This window comes from Pezoporus flaviventris, unplaced genomic scaffold (genome assembly GCF_033815535.1).
Source record: "Pezoporus flaviventris isolate CSIRO_AGI_PZ_B2104156 unplaced genomic scaffold, CSIRO_AGI_Pfla_v1 ptg000047l, whole genome shotgun sequence".
NCBI classification, from domain to species: domain Eukaryota; kingdom Metazoa; phylum Chordata; class Aves; order Psittaciformes; family Psittacidae; genus Pezoporus; species Pezoporus flaviventris.
This window is the reverse complement of record NW_026892595.1, coordinates 10,513,606-10,530,926: the sequence shown is the minus strand read 5'-3', so window position 1 is coordinate 10,530,926 and position 17,321 is coordinate 10,513,606. Positions and strand designations below refer to the sequence as shown.

The 17,321-nt window shown below is 42.6% G+C and overlaps 1 protein-coding gene across 1 annotated transcript; it reads left to right on the top strand.

Annotated features, from left to right (window-relative positions):
• The first annotated feature begins 263 nt into the window (after positions 1–263).
• MSRB2 (methionine sulfoxide reductase B2) lies at positions 264–9,287 on the top strand. Its single transcript, XM_061468262.1, has 5 exons — positions 264–387; positions 1,793–1,899; positions 2,864–2,940; positions 6,565–6,712; positions 8,241–9,287. The coding sequence occupies exons 1-5, from the start codon at positions 288–290 to the stop codon at positions 8,346–8,348; spliced, it is 540 nt and encodes a 179-aa protein (XP_061324246.1). The 5' UTR covers positions 264–287; the 3' UTR covers positions 8,349–9,287.
• Positions 9,288–17,321: the final 8,034 nt, after the last annotated feature.

The window sequence follows — 17,321 nt, the reverse complement described above, 5'->3', positions numbered from 1 at the left end:
GCAGTTTAAGAGCACTTTCGCGTGTAAACACCAGGCTTGTTCTCCTTAAATACAACTGAGAACAGCTGCAAGCAAAAGCCTCGACAGGATAATGCTGCATTTTAAGCTGAGCTCTTAAAGAAGCGATCGAAACCTTTACTTGCAAGTGCTGCATTGGTGTTTAAGGGCGGCCCTACTCATAAGGCGCACTTACTCAGGCTCAACGCATGGTTGAGACATAGAACACGGTGGGGCGGGACCGGGAGAGACGCCGGACGCGGCGTCTCTGCCGGTCCCGCCCCACCGCTATGGCGTCTCCTGTGCTCCGGAGGATGCTCGGGAGTTGCCGCCTCCTCTTCCTCCTCCACAGAGGAAGCTCTAGCAGCAGCACCACCCGCGGTGGCACAGGTACGCGCTGCCCGGACCATGGGGAGATGGAGGGAAAGGGCAGCCCCCTGCCCTGCGATGGGAGGGTATCCCCGACCCTGGTGTCCTCTAGCTGCTCGGAAAGGGCTATATCAGCTTCTTGTAGGTATTTCTCTTGAGCTGGCAGGCTAAATTATAGGTGTTTATAGTTAAACTGTGATTGCAAGTTTTATTTCCCCCCTTCCCCGTATCACCTCTGCATTGCCAAAGGTGAGTCCAGGCAAGCATTTATCACTCGGGCTGATTTTTTTTCCAAGGATCCTATGCTGATGAGCAGTAAGTGTGGAGATAGTTCCCTACCTCACACTTTTGATTAGGAAGGCATGAAACTGTTCTATTCATTGTTTTTCAGACAATCTATTCATTCTTTTCTAATCCCATACCACCATAAATGTTCTGTATGGTGTGTACAGACTCACACACTCTTCAGCCTGAAGAAGAGAAGGCTGTGTGGAGACCTCGTAGTAACCTTCCAGTATCTGAAGGGGGCCTACAAGGATGCCAGAGAGGGATTCTTCATCAGGGACTAGCGACAGGACAAGGGGTAATAGGTTTAGACTTAAACCGAGGAAGTTTAGATTGAATATAAGGAGGAAGTCCTTTACTGTAAGGGTGGTGAGGCACTGGAATGGGTTGCCCAAAGAAGCTGTGAATGCTCCATCCCTGGAAGTGTTCAAGGCCAGGTTGAACAGAGCCTTGGGCAACCTGGGCTAGGGTGAGTCGTCCCTGCCCACTGCAGGGGGTTTGGAACTAGATGATCTTATGGTACTTTCTAACCGTAAACATTCTATGATTATATGATTCACAGGAGGTATTGCTGGAGGTTTTGCACCATTATGGGATTATGCTCTCCATTTTTGTGTCCCTCAGAACTATGGCCCTATTTCTTTTGGGCTGTAGGTGTTTCTTTCTTTCAGTGCTTCTTATCACCGCTTCACAGAGGCCTGTGGAAGTTGCTAGCCTTTGACAGCCCATCAGTGAGCATTAGTTGCGGTGTCTGAGGGTTTCCAAGAGGCAGACTGCCAAAGCTTTCAGTGATACCCAGGGAGGAGGAAGGAGCACCAGCACACCAGCAGTTGTTCTAAGCCAGCGCAGAGGGCTGCACTGCCCGGGTGGATGGTAACTTGGGCGGTAGGTGCCCACTTCCAATCAGAGCCTTCTTAGGTGGTGTGCTGGAGCTGCTCTCCCTATGTTGCACACAGAATGGAAAGCAGATGCAAAGTCCTGTGCTCACCCCTGCTCTTATGTCTTTAAACTGCCTTCCTGTGATCTGTCTGTACCCATAGAAACTTTGGGAGAATTGAGGTGATGATGGAAAGCATGAACAGAGTCTAAGCTGAAATGGTTTTAAAATTATTGTGAATTGTCTTTCTGTATCTAACTGAAGGCTCAGGCTCTCTGACTAAACAAGCTGAAGCAACTGCTGCTACAGACTGGAAAAAGAAATTGACTCCAGAGCAATTCTATGTTACGAGACAAAAAGGAACTGAACCGGTAAGCAAAAGCATTAATGCTGTCCAAGGTTAAGTCACCTCCTCTGCCTAGTGGGCAGAGAAAAACCTGCTGCAGGGAGCTGTCACAACTCAGTTGCTTCCTCTGCCTTCCTGTGGATGGAAGGTAGACTCAGCATACTGAATTGGGTGGATTCTGTTCTGATCCAGACTGGTTTGAGGATAAAAAAAAAAATTGTACGTTCTTTTCATATTTTGGTGATTTTTTTTCCTCTGGGATACTCTACTGCCAGCTCAGCCATCTGTGTGACAGTAGTGGAGACCTCCCCAGAGGGGAGGGAGAAGATCACACTTTGGTCCTATAGTCTTTTCTAGACCATATGTAGATTAGCCATAGAAATCTTATACATAGCACTCCATTCAGGAGCTGGGTTATCCCTCATGTGCCATGTCACCACCCACCTTGTCCCTGTGCCTTGCTTCTTTCTGTGATGGAGGCCAAGTAGAATTGTGGGTGTCCCCAGCCCAAAGCCAGGGCTTCTGCGTGCATGGAGCATGTACCATGAGATTAAACCATGTGAGCCGTGCCAAAATCTTTATCTATAAAATAAGGATCCCAATTCCAGACCATTCAGGGAGAAGAGAGTCCCTTTGTAGAGCCACTTTGAAGTCGTGGCACTCCACAGCAGAGCCCTGGTCTTTGGGATGCTGCACATTTCACAAGTTCCTCGGAGGTCACGACTCCAGCCCTGGTACCTGGATGATTTATGCATCTGACTGCTCTCGAAGTTTCTGGGGGCAGGGGGTAGTCTTCACTGTTAATCCAAAGGCATCCTGCCCTTCGTTTCTTTAGGTTGCTAATGTTTGTTCTTCAAAGCCCCCCTGCGAAGCCTTCTTTTTATAGTTTTTCTCCTGTTTTGAATCCGATTCCTACATGCTCATTCCAGATGGTGAGCTTAAAAGACCTACATTATTAACTTCCCTTTTTTTTCTTCCTTTTTTTAAAGCCATTTAGTGGGATCTATCTGAATTACACAGAATCGGGAATATACTGCTGCGTGTGCTGCAATGCCCCACTGTTCAGGTAACACCTTTTCACAGCATCCTTAAAATGTCCGAACTATGACAAGAGGAGGAATAAGAGGAATGGGAAGCTGCCAGAGTGCTATGTACAGGATTTCCAGGATACCTGTGGTGATACAGGCACAAGATAGGCCCTTTTCTTGAGCATATGAGGTCTCCAGTGGGCAGCAGGCAATAGCTGGTACTTTAAGGTCTGCCTTTGATTCCTGCCACCCACACCGTCCTTCTTGATTGATTATAATTCTCTGTTTAAGAGGTCCCTAAGCCATAAGCTGCCACAAAATACACGTATTTATGTGTGAATATCACTGTATGTTTGCTCTGTTCTCGTGCTCTTCCACGGCTGTCTTTTGCCACTTACGCTGCTGGGCTAACAGACTTTTGGTCTGCTTTAGTCTAGATGTTATGTTCTTACTGCTGGGTCCCTTGTACTGGATCTGAGATCTTCACCTCCACCCCCTTCTTGCTCCCTAAATTAAATTCCACTATTTTTGCCCTTTTGATTACATTTGCTTTTTAAAACCTGTCTGTAAACGACCGTGCTGTTAACCTCTGTGCTCTTTACAATACAATATATTTTGCAACTTCATTAAAGTCTAAGTAAAAGGAAACAGAATGCCTCAGAGTAGGATATTCAGAAGGTGTTCTGTTCTCTGTAACTGAACCAGAAAAGACAGTTCCTCATATTTTTGATCTAGAAAATAGCCTTTATTTATCCCCAGCTGAGAGTTCCATGGAATATGGCTGATATGCCCATTTTTATGAAGACTTTAAAGGATGCATCACAGATCAGAACTTCAACAGGAAGCTGAGGAACAAGAGATCTGGACAGTAAGAAGGGGGGGGGAAGGTAATGGCTGTATTAAAAATAAACCTAAACCAAGCAATTAAATGGTAAAATTGGAGGCTGATAATTGTGAACTGTTAGTTATCCTTTGGCCAAGTGCAGAAAGCTGTTGTTATGCAAATGAACATTTGCTTAAATATATCTTTTTCTTTCGAGGTTTGATAATAAACACTTATAAGTACATTTACTTCAGAACCTAGAACACATTGCAGAATATTCTGAAGACAAATGCAAAATCTAAAAATATCTCTGAAAAATTCAGGTAAATGAGAGAAATTTTAAATTATTAAGCTGTGCAAGAGTTCCTTCAGTTCCCTCAACTATTCCTTCAATTTAGGTTTCCTTTATATTAGACAATAGATATTGACAGGCCAACATGAAGAGATGAGCACTGGAGGGAATTGCTGCTGCTTCTAAACTAATAACAAAACAATATCACCAGTCATGCTGCTTTTTGCAGAATCCAGTCTCGAAGAATATAGGCACTTCTGTTTAAAGCATAAAATAATGCTGAGCCTTGCATAGTGACACAGAGAAATTAAACCTCCCACAAATTTACAGAAAAATAAATAATTAAAAAAAATTGTTAAGAAAATTGAAAATTACTAAATATGCAAAATGGTCTGAAAATATATTTTCCATGAGTGCATTATGTTGTGGAGGACACTAAATATGAGGGGGGAAATGGTATTTGATAAGAGATTCATTCATTATGTTTATTTCCTAGTGCATTTAAAAAATGCCCTTTCTTTTCCAAATGCATCAGATCATTAGCTACAGGTAAACATGAAGCATTTCCTCCTTTCTTTCAAAGCATACATGTGTGTGTATGCGTTTATACCAGAATTTATTACCTTCTGCTACCAAATACTCATTTGAAAGAGTTGGAAATACATGGAACAAACCCCTGACCTTTATAGATAGCAAATTGTGGTGCTTTAATGAAAACTCAAACCTTCAGCGAACCATAAACCTACAGCTGAGATTCATACAGCAAAAGGCACTTTTTAGAATTATCTGGATTCCATCCAGGACGACTAAAATAGGGATCAAAGTAAATGACATGTGCTGGAGGAATGGTGTGTCGAAGGGTAATCTAATGCATATGTTTAGGGAAAGTCCATTTATCCATAAATTAAGTGGTGAAATACTTCAAAGGGCAAATATGATCTCAAACAGCAATATTTTGGGGAACTAAAATGATTCTATTAGGGAATCTAAGTGATATTACTGTTAGTAAAACCACACAGAGACCATTTCTGTTGAGAGCTAGTTTAACAGTTCACAAGATTGATCCTTTAGCAGTGGAAACATCTACAATAAACTGAAGCATTGTGAGTGGCATGTAAGGGACAGAATCAGTCAGGGTCAGATGCAAAGCCCACATAGCATTAAAGACTTTCCTTGGCTCTACAGGGTTTCAGAGAGGATCCTTGTACCTGTATATGAATAAGTAGAAGGGTCCCTGTGTCAAAAGAGTTGACTGAAATGTTTTGAAAATAAGAAAGAACCAGTGCAGGTACATGCCCAGGAAACTCAGGAGCCATGCGCAGACATTTGTGTTCCCCCAGGTTATTTTTTGGGACTCTGGCTAGCAGGCAAAGTGTTGGTGTGGTTTTGTAGCAAGGAGAAGCAGGGAGCCTTTTTTGGCTAGAACGAAATGGGCCTGGAGCCCTAAATACCTTCTCACACAAACACAGTCTGCAAACTGTGTTTTCTCTAGCGCTGCCTGTTTCTGTGCTGTGTCCTATTTCTCCCCAGTTTTAAGGAAGGGAGGCGATAGAAGAGCATTTCTCATGGGTCTTTATGGAGTTATGTAAAGGACTGAGCAACAGCCCCCACAAAAATTAGCCTTCTGTTCTGTATTTGCAAATTCTGCTTTATTTCCACAGTTGCATTGCTCAAAGACAGCCTTGTACAGTTAATTATAAAACATATGCTCAAGCATGCCCTGTTCTTTGGGTTGGATTTTTTTAAGCTTTTTGCCCAGCTTGTTTGCCTTTTCTTTTTAAAAGGCACTGCAAGTAAGATTTTTCTGCACTGTATTAACATCCCACCAAAATATACATGATCTGTACTAGATATTTTGCTTTAAATTCTGTGTTAACTAATAGAGTCACCCGATCACAGAAAAGCTGCTGCTGGTGTTGGTGTCTCCCTCCACCACTAGATGCCAGTAAGAGCATTGGGTTTGTGAAATGGGATAAACCATGGAAAATGGGGAGGAAACGGTCGTGCTGGGTCTCCAGACCACTTACCCCGGGAGTATGTGTGTCTGTTTTCATTTCTCACACTAGGTCCCTCCTCGCTAGGAGAAAGTACTTATTGCTGGCGAAGCTTGCACAACTTTAAACTGGATGGATTATCTCATTTCTGTATGCTAGATCCCAAAAATATTTTCTAATCATATTTTTTCAGCATACTCTAGGTTTTAATATGCAACTAAACAGGTTTGGTAATCCTGGATGTTAACAGGAGGCATGCACAAGTGCCTCAGTTGTTGGAAAAAGCTTTTTTCAAGCTTTATAGAATGCCAGTCTGTCAGTGAAACAGAGACAGTGAAGCAAAAGCCCATGTTGTGGACTGATTGAGAATTCCCTTTGGAAAAGAGCTTCCAGCACAGTTTGATGCCAGTGAGAAAATTTATACTGTGCCAAATATTATTAATAGCAGTACAAGACAGGGATGAGGGAAAAAAATCCAATGTTCTTATGAAAATCAGGTTTTTTTCTAACATGTCTGTTATTTATTAAGAAGAAGATCTGATTTCCCCTATAGCTCAGAAAAGAAGTTCAATTCTGGGACTGGATGGCCATCATTTTCTGAGGCTTATGGTTCCTGTGGCAGAGATGAAAGCAATGCTAATATTATGAGGCGACCAGATAACTCACTGGGATCAATTAGAACCGAAGTTGTCTGCAAACAGGTATGTTTATTTTGGAGGTGATACCCAAAGACCCACATCTTAACAAATACATTTTCTTTGTGCCCTTGAATGAATCTACCTAAATACAATAGTGAGAATTACTATTAGTTATAGTAATTACCACTGCAACTGTTCAAACACATGAGTAGTTTGAAGTATCAAGTATAGGCAGTTGGTTTGGGTTGAAGAAGTGATGTGACTAGGGAGAACAGTTGTTTAAGTATAGCCAAGGGCTGGAGTTTAGAAAACATATTCAGAAAACCACAGGTGAGCTGCAGGACAGAAAAACACACGGTGGAAAGGACTGTGAGATTTAGCCCATTTTGCTCCATCACAGGGCAGTTCTTCGTAGTTCAGTCCTCCTAAATGCTGAAGCTCTTCTTAAAATATGCAGTGATGGAGACACCACAGCTGTTGAAACTTTCTACTGTTTGTCCTGCACAGCAATGGTTGTGCTCTACATCTTCACAGCTATCTTGTATGGTTTCTCTTATTCCACAGAAACCACCCTTCTATTTTGAGTAGCTATTTTGACTCTCTGAATCGTTTCTTTTCAAGACTAGAAAGGCCTGGTTCTTTTTATGCAGTGTTTTATAGTGTTAGTCATCTTGTTGCTGAATTTTGCACTCCTTCCAATTGATCCTTTTCCTTCTTGAGTACAGTGCAGACCTGGACATAGCACTGCAGGTGTGCCTAGCCTGCATCAGAGGCTGTGTAGGTGTGTTATAGGTAGTGGTCCTGATCTTACACCTTTACTTTTCCACAGCCCATGACCCATATTTCTTTTAGGACTTGCTGTAATACCCAGGTTGTCTTCCAAAGAACTGCCACCCATGACGATTTATTTCCAACCCTAAACCTCTGCTATTTACTGCTTTTGTTAGGGTATAAAAGTATGCAATTGAGTCGAATGAATTTCATCTTAGGCTTTTGGGTTTGGAGGTTTTTTTGCTTGTTTTTCAAAACTGTTAATATTGCTAACACTGCCCTCCAGTGCGCTTGCAGCCCATTCTAACAGGATTAGGTATTATCTGCAGATGTAACGAGAATCTACTGCAGAGTTCATGTTTGCAGGAATATCCAGCAATCACCTTTCAAGAACCCCAGCTGAAGATAGCCTTTCAATTATATAATGAGCCACTTATAGCTATTCTGGGTCCTATTTCTTCCCATCAGTAATTTTTGGGAGGAAATCCTAGCTGACCTATGAGAAGTCCCTACAGTGACTGCCTCAATTAACTTCACATTTTCATTATATATTTAGATGTCTGAATCCTCCCATATATTTCCTATACTTTCTCTCATTAGTACCTTTCAGTTTCCTCTTCTGCACTCTGCTTGTTTTGGGGGCAGATATTCGCCCACTGACAAGAGGTGATTACTCCAGGATGTATTTCTAATCTCTCCCCAAGACTCCCCCACCAACATAACTCAACAGTGAATTCATCATACAAGTTTCTTAATTCAAGTTCGTACCAAGTCGATCCATAATTGCAGTGGTAATAATGGTACATAATTTCTGTTGCAGTGTGAAGCCCATCTAGGCCATGTATTTGATGATGGTCCCCCACCTTCTGGGCAGAGGTTCTGTATCAACAGTGTTTCCTTAAACTTCAGACCAGGCTCTGGTCAATGAGAAGTGGATCTCTGTGGTTTATAGAACATCCTTTTACTGCTTGTACAACAGGCTTGTGAAAAACTCATGCTTTTAATATAGAACTCAAATTTTTATGCCACTGCAGCTTTGCTTTCTGGCTGAGTGTTGATAAAATACATATTTTTGTATTAAACCTTTCGCAGTCTGTTTTTTAATGATTAGTGTGAGGTAAGTGTTGATCTGTTTATTGTATTTTTTAAAATTAATAATATCTATGCAATAGTTCACATTCATAATTATCGATATGAACTGCACTGAGGCTGCTGAAATGAAGTACTCTCCCTGAACCTGACTTTGCTGATGCTGAACAGTAGTCGTGGCACCCAGGAATACAGATGTACAAAAGCCAAAGCTTTTACTTCTGTAAAATCATCATATCCTTCTAAAGGGAAGAAAAAGTAACATGAATCTCCAAACAAGGTTTGAGGTGGGTGTTTTTTCCCTGATGTGAGAGGTCTTTAACCAAGCCAAGTGACTTTTCCGTGCACACATAAAAGCAGAAGGAGGGCCTAATTAAAACTATTCCAGGCAACGGAACCAGTGAGGATACAGAGTCTTTCTTCTTTGAAATCGATGGCTTTGATTCTGTGTCCAATAGCTGAAGTAGGGTTTGCTCCAGGAACTTCCTCTTACAGAAATAATATGATAATAATGTAACAATCTGTGTAATATATCCACACTTCTGTTATCACGTGTGTATTTCAGAATCCCAAAATAAAAATGAATGTGAAATTGACTTTACGGGGAGGGGGGGCAGGAATCGGCATCAAAAAATCATGTTCAGTAAAGTGATGCTTTTGTTGAAAACATACCTTGTCTGCTCTTATTTGTGCAAGTTTGTAAATAATTCTGTATTCTCCCAAGCATTGTTACCATGGTTTGCTGTAACAGGAAAATAAATTGTGTGTTTGTTATTGAGCTTTCCCGCTTTCAGGTTTTTTCCAGAGAAAGTAATCTCTGAGTCAGAACATCAGCTTCACTAAACTGGCTGGATTTAAATGCTTCCCTGCTGAGAGTTACTAGGCAACATCTCATTTGGCTTTACCTATAACAGCCTGTTTCCATTCTCCCCACTTTGGTTGCCTCAGTAATAAAAAGGGTGTGTTCATTTACTAGCGTGGTCTTAAAACCATTTAAATGTCTTCAGAAAATGGACCTCTATTCCACTGAATTTACCTTTGCTCCTTCTGTTTTGGAGCTCTGTAGCTTTTCATTCTCCTGTACTTTCTATAGGAGATCTCTACAATTTCAGCTTCTAAAAACAACAGATGAGGGCAATGATCCCTATAGCCAACCTAAATCAGAACAGCTGCTACTGGCTTTATGTAGTGTCATAAATGGTGATGGTCACACTGTCATCAGAGGTGTCTGTTAATGGCACCCACATGCTGCCTGCTGTGCCTGCGCTGCATCGTGCTCTGCTATGCAGAGACGCCCTTGCATCACCTATTGCTATTGCCTGCCTGTTCTGACCAGGATGTATGTGCCCAACCTGTTCAGGTCTCTGCACCTAAGAGTCTTCACAGGCTGTACAGAAATTGCTGTTCTCACATGCTCTGAATTCACATATCCCCCATATCCTGACATACCTTCATTCACTGACAAAACAAGTATCCACACACAGATGTGTGCAAACCACACTCGGTTTAGTACCTTGGATGTATGCGGTTGGTGAAACCAGCTCTTAGTGAACTGGCAAGTTACTATTACTGACAGAGGAAGCTTGCCTGAGCAGAGAACATATTTATGCCTTTAAACATCACTTTATGCAACTGGAGATGTTTGGTCTAAGCAGCAGCTAGTGCCTCTTCACTTCATACAGGAAGATGACGTGAGGAAATAGTCCTGTTAAGGTCCCAGTTTGGCTTGTGCACTGTTAATTACAGATACGTAATTGTATGAACAGACTCGTATCTTCAGGGATAGCACCTGAACTGCACTACACTGATCCGTCACCAAGGAAACAGCATAAAGCACAACTCCACTGCCCCACAGAAACCAGACACTGAGCTAAGCAACCTTGTTCTGCTTATTCAAAAGAAAACTGGGGCAAGAGGAGGGTTTGGCTTTCACCACGTCTTAAAATCAGAGTAGTGGCACATCACCTTTCAGTGTGGTGGTGTATCCCACAGTTTGGAGTAGCTATACTGAGAGGCATTTGAATATCCTGCCCCTTACACCTCACTGTAAATCTAAAAGTGTTTAGGTGTCTGTACATACCCATGCGTATATATTGGTAGAGGAACAGGGGAAATAATTTCCTTTGCAAGCATGGCCAGTAATCAATTTGGAATAAAAGCCAAAATCAACAGAAGCTCTCTTACCACTCCCAGCCCTCTCCATTACAGGCAGCTTGCACCTCTTCCATTAAAACACAGCCACACGAATGATGCAGGACTCAGCAGAGGAAAAGGGAGGGGGTGGGTAGGTAAGGGAAGAACGTGTGAAAGAAATGGTATGACCTTCTTGAATTAGCTCTTGCGATGTCTTTTTTTCAATGTCTGACTCTCACATTCTCTGCTGTATCAGACAGTGCCTGGAACTGTTTTCACAGTAATCTTGAGTACTGCGGTGGGGATAAGGCAGAGGTTTCTTAACAGATCCATCTTATTATTACATTATCAGTTGTGGAAAATTACATGGATCAAATGGGTTACTCCTCATCAGTCCTTTATAAAATGACATCTTTGACAGCCTTGTTTTCTATTGTTTGTCTCACAGTGTAAGATGGGGGGGAAGTGCCATCCTTGTTTGAGTTCAGGTTAATCATCTCTCGAGCTGAGCATTACTATTCTTAGACTAGCAAGTAATTCTGAGGATGCGCCAAGATCTGCATGTATAAAACTGCAGGATGTCCATGTCTTTGGTTTTATTCCCTCTGCTGGCTTTTTATTCTCTATATATCTGTTTGAACTTCTATATTTCACTTGTAAGATACATCACAGCTTGGTCCCACCTTGTGTTTTGTCTCAGATATGCTGATGGTACTGGCCTGTGCTCTGCCAGTAATCTCTGCCTTTGTAAAATTAAGGTCAAGTTTTCGTCAAATACATTTGTACTTCATCTAGGCCTACCAAAACCAAAGAGGAGATTCATCTAAGACTGTGCAAGGCCAGTTAGTTACCCTGCCTCTTCCTGGCCTCCTCCCTGAAATTTGCATCTCTCAGTATGCACATAGAGCACATCTGGTGTACTCTGACAGTTACACCAGCCTTAATGATGCCACTGTTACCTTGTGCTTCATGCCAGGGGAATCCCCATGACATTTCTCATCATGTATTTAAGCTTGTCTCCCATGACGATTCATTTATGGACACTAGTTTTACATCTATAAACAGAGTTGCTCACATTCATGGTTTCATCCTTGTGTGATTTAAACTGCTAGACATCCAGGACCTCTGGTAAGCTCTTTGGGGCAGGGAATTTCATTATCTTCTGTGTCTGTGGTACCAACCACACCAGGACAGACCCCAGCTAAAGGCCCAAAGTGTTACAAAGAATAATAAAGACCAATAATAATGGAAGACACTACTAAAGAGTATCATAGGCTAGAAGACTTTCCACATGTACCTGCACTGACTTTGTTCCACCATAGCAAATGCTCAGAAGAGCAGTTGCTTCTCTGAGCTGACTGTAGTCTGCCAGGCAACTGCAAATTTATGTTCTATTGTTCACATCATAGAAGTTTTTCAACACTCTTATTTCATTAATTAGCTCCAATGATGATACTTTTTTATCCCATTGTGGTTTTAAATAACCTTTTTAGAAATCTTATTTGAGGTTTCTACATAATTCTTAAGAGGCTTTAACATCTTAAATAAATTATTTAAAGACTTTCTTAGTTTCCGCATCATCTCTACAAGACAAGTAATTATTCTGGATTTTACTGAGGGAAGATTTGATGAAAAGAATTTAATTGACTTGCTCAAGACCACAAATTAAATTTGCAGCCAAGCCAGAATTAGACTCTGCATGGCTCCTAATAGTTCCTATCTTCACACTCTGGCTTTTCTAAAACTTGTTTTGGTACTTGATTGCTTGGTCAGGGGGTGAATTATCGAAACAGAGGAGGTAAAATTAGCATATGTTTTTTCCAGCTATGGTATTAAAACCAAAGCTAAGCCAACTAGGGCAACTTTGGCACATAAAGAGCAATACTTGACCTCTTTCTCAGAGCAAAGACGGTACGGGCTTGGTTGGGAATTAGGCCACAGTATTTTCCGGCTGTGTTGCATGTTGCCATGCAGCCTAAAGTGAGCCTATGTTCTTCACGTTCCAACACAGCTTCATGTAGAAGTGATGCAAGGCAGATTGCTAACAGTAACTTCTTCTCCTGGAAGACACCATGGGGTTTTTTTGGGAGCACAGAGAGAAGATAGGGAAGAAGGAGCAGGTTACTCTTACCTTACTAGCAGCTTCATGTTCCTTTCACCAGAGACCGTGATGCCCATTATTTTAGCCACACATCCACAGAACTGTAGTGATACCCTTTTCTGTTGCACCATGTTGCAAATCATTTGGATTCTCTTGTAAGTCTGTTGACAATCTGATTCTGGTCAGAACAAGAGAAGAAGAGAGAAGTTTCTCAGACCAAAAATAAGATTTTGCCAGCCCAGAACATCTCCAGTATGAGGTGGCTCAGGAGGCAGCCTGTATGAGAAGGAACTGAAAAAGTCTTTGTTTGGGTTTTGCTTTCTTTCTGGTTTTGAACAAGATGGTGAGGACTTGGCTAGTACTCCTAAGCATGTTTGTATTTTCTAGTGATCAACCTCAGACCTACTGTGTAGAAGAAATGGCCTCTGTCACTATAGGACTGCCTCCTATTGCATTCACTTAATGACTTTTCGCTCTTGGCAGTGAAATGCTTTAAACCATACTCCTGTGCCTGTCCGACCTCCTGCTATATACAAGTGATGAGCTGTGGTAACACTACCCTCACAGTGTGTGGTGTAATGCTCAGCACCCCATCAACCTCATGGATTTCACAGCTCTTTACACATAAGTGATGCCTAACCCCAGCCCTTTGACGTAGTGGTGAGCCACATGTCACAGAATAGGAAGCTGAGGGACAGCTGTGGGAAGTGACTCGCCCACAGTCCCCTGGGGCAGGGGAATCTGATTACAGAAAAGGGTTCTCAAAAGCTCTCCAAGTTCGAGCTGCTGCCAAAATTCACAAAGGCAGAGTAGTTTAAAAGCAAAGCTCTTTATTGAAGAAGTGCCCAGATTTTTTCAAGACTAAAAGAATTTGTCTCAAGGCAGGTGTGTCCATGGGGACTGGTTTTAGCAGCGCTGAGGAATGTGTGTGGAAGGGATTGGCAGCTTGCCATGGGGCAGAAGAAAGAGAAATTCATGCCCATTATTGCACTCCCTTTTACTGTCTTCTCTTTTGTTGTTTTTCTGGTTTTTTTTTTCTTTGCTCTGTGGTATCCCTTCCCACTCCTCTTCAGAAATCCCTTTGTAATATCCCCCAGGCTCTAGCTTTACTTATTGCATTCTCCCTCACCTTGTGCCTGAACTCTCATAATTCCACACACCCAGGGCACTTCTCTGTGCCAGAGAGATGATCAAACACACAGTCCTGTGCCCACATCTGTGTCAGCAGCTACCTGCACATGCTGGAGGTGGCTGTGAGGATCTGCCCTGCAGGGTCTGGAGGGGCTGGCAGAGCAGGCATCAGCTGTGCTCATCCAGCTCATCTCCTTTGTGTACATGGTTTGACATCATTTACAAAGTGACTTCCAGAAGAACCTATCAGGGACAGAGAAGCTGCCACAGAAATCAGGAAAAAGAAAATAGAGAAGTCATCAGGATACTCAAGTAACCTGCTTGGTTCTGGAAACAAAGACTGTGATGCCCTTCCGCATTTCGGATGTGGCAGGGCATATGGGATGTAGAAATGTGGACCACAGCCAGGTCGTCTTTGCTCAGGTGTCATTTCTGGAAGATCGGAAGATGGATCAGGACATTTTGTGATAGGAGGAAGGAACAGGAAAGAATAGCAAAGTATTTTGCACAACTGTTAGGAAAGAGGCAAAGGCAACACAAGGTGCTGGAAGGCGGTGCTGGAGTCAAAGATGGACAAGGAGAGTTTGTGTTTTCCTTTGCAGAAGGAGTCAGCACCAAAGGATGGGGACACAGAAGCATGTAGGACTGAAAGCATGAAGAGGACAGTAGCAAAAGAGCTGACTGTGAACTCTCAGGGATGAGGGAGCTGAGATCAATCCTCCCTGGTGTGACAGTCTGTTGGGGACAGTTCTAACAGAGCCATGGGATGCCTATGCATTTTCTTGGATTACTGAAGGAAAAAGCCCTGTGAAGGGCTAGGATCTGAGCAGAGCTAGAAGCAGGTGTTTATGTTTGGGAAGTTTAGGAGATTGACCTCACTGTTAATCAGAATACCAGGTGCAAAATGAGCCCTCACACATTCACTGCCCCAGGAATGACCCTATTCCCAATCCAGAAAATGTTCCCTCCCTATTTCAGCCTTTCCATTACCTCTTAGTCCTGGGCCTCTCCCCAGTGCACTTGGGTATTCATGCTTGGGCCCATTATGAACAAAGGTCATTAAACCTTGTCATGTACACTATGTCTAGCTGGAGTTTCCTTAGGCCCCCAGAGAAGGAAAAAAAAGGGCCTCCAAGACACTTCTCCTTGGCAATAGCCCCAATAGTCTCTGCCTCTGCGCTTGGTCTGTAAGAAGGGCATTTTCCAAAACCGGATCACATGTAACTTTCTATGACCTTGTAGCCTTCTCTTTACTTTTATGAATGAATCTCTATTAAAAGCAGGGGGTAAATGTTTTTCCTTTGTCCCTCTTTCAGTTTACAAATTTGTCTTCTCCTATAGCCAGCTGTTAAAAGATTGGTTCTGCCCCTGCTTTCACCTTTCCTGTTTTATCAGCTGAGACATCAAACTGAGGGCCTGACCACTTGGTGTTAAAGATCCATGGCTCTTTTTGTAAGGCAGTGGTCTGGCCAACTCTAGACTCTAAATGCTGCCTTGTCTTACCATTTGAGTTAGCCTCTCACACCCTAAATTGCAAGGCGTTGTTGCCTTGAGCAATGAACAGCTTCTCTGTCCTAATTCAGGGGTGACAGCAGTTAAGCAATAGGTGAAAGAAACTGCGTATTTCTGATGTATGAGCACTGCTGAGAGAACTTTTTTAGCTCTTGCAAATTGTTCGACATCCGCAGATGAAAAGGGCTGTAGAAATCCTTGCAATGGCTTATTCTTTTGGGCCTGTTGCTATTCTTATTTCTATTACCACTGTGCCAATTACCTTTTCTGTAAGATTTCACCTTCTTACTCTACACCTGCCTCAAGAATAGGCAGAAATTGCAAATAAAAAAGAAAGCCTAAAACTGATGAACTGCTCCAAGAGACACAGTAAATCTCCTCCACTCTGCCCACGTCGAGTCTTCAACTAAGCCCACTAAGCACCTCTCCACAGATAACTACAGTGAGCAGAGGTTTTCAGCTGTACTTGTAATGACTTCCCAGCCTACGGAAAACACAGCAGTGGCTGTGTACAGTTTTGGGATCCTGTTCTGTGGAGGTATGGCATATGGTTGGGTGGTTTTGGAGAGGGATGGACTACTCAGAGTAGTAGTATCACTACTAGTAGTAGAGTCACACTGCTGAGTGACTACTCAGAGCCACCTCAAAATACGTTTTTAAAAAATTTAATTTTCCAGAATAATTTGACAATTCCCCCAGAACACAGAGCACCTCAACTGGCTGCTCTGCAGTGACCTCTAGGGTACGTTTGCTTTCAACCCTGTTGCAACCTTAAATCACCTACAAAAAACAGCTTCTCCAAAGCAGATTACACGGTCCTACTTTCTCTTCTAAGGCTGGCTTGTGCCATTGCCAGTCTCAAAGTCTTTTTCCACACAATGCCTTAGGTAGGAAATGTATGGAGAAGAGAGCCTTGTTATCTCCACTTTGCTGATGCATCAAAGGAAGTTGCAGATGCTCCACATGGATCTGATCCAATACCCTTTGAAGTCAATCAAAACCCTTCCCTTGACCTCTTATTCAATTTCCCTCTCTCAGTAGCTCCTTATGCAAATCACAGTCTATTTTGTCTGTCTCTCTAACAAAATCAACATGTTTCTCTCAAGCATATTCCTCTGTGGAACCTGATGGAAAACCTTTCAAATTTCTTGGTGTTCTCTTTTTCTGAAGATGTGTGAATTGAAAGCAGATTAGCGCTATCCAAAGGGGGGAAGAACCAAGCCCTGGCCCTGCAAACCCGTGGAAGTACCTATTACTGACAGCTATTATCACTCTGACTGCAGCAGGAATGCTCACCTGGGTAACAGCCAGGAGGAACAGGCCTCAGATAGGGACCTGCTAAAAATCAGAAACAATGCAAATGAATGCAAGGCACTTGACAGCAGAAGGTTGTCAGGAAGCCAAACTGGAAAGAGCTGGCTAAGCCTAAAATGAAATTGTCTGAATTTGCTAAAATAAACAAACAAATAAAATTATGACTAAAATGATGGATGGAAATTTAGAGTACAGAAGTCCTAGAAAGCTCAGGACTAAACTGTTCAAAAATGAGACCAAAATTCACAGTAGAGGCTAAAACTAAAAAATGGGCACCCCTACTCACAATGACTGGGAGGCAATCCTAATGCTTTGTGTCTTTTAAGATAATCCTTACGTATTCATGTGCCAACAGCCCCCCTACTCCCCCTTAACAATTAAAAATCTGGGATACGGATTAAAGAGATAGCAGGTGGCAATCTAATTGCTATCAATCCTACATCTGAACCTTTCATTTGTCACATAAACTCAACAACAGCTGGCTCTCAACCCTGGTTATCCTCACAGCCATTACAACAGGTTCAAAGAAGGTGTGGGGATGCAGGGTCCTCTTCTGCATGCTGCCAAGGACCAAGGGGAGGAGAGGGGTGTACCAGTGCTGCACTCTGCAGCAGCGAGATG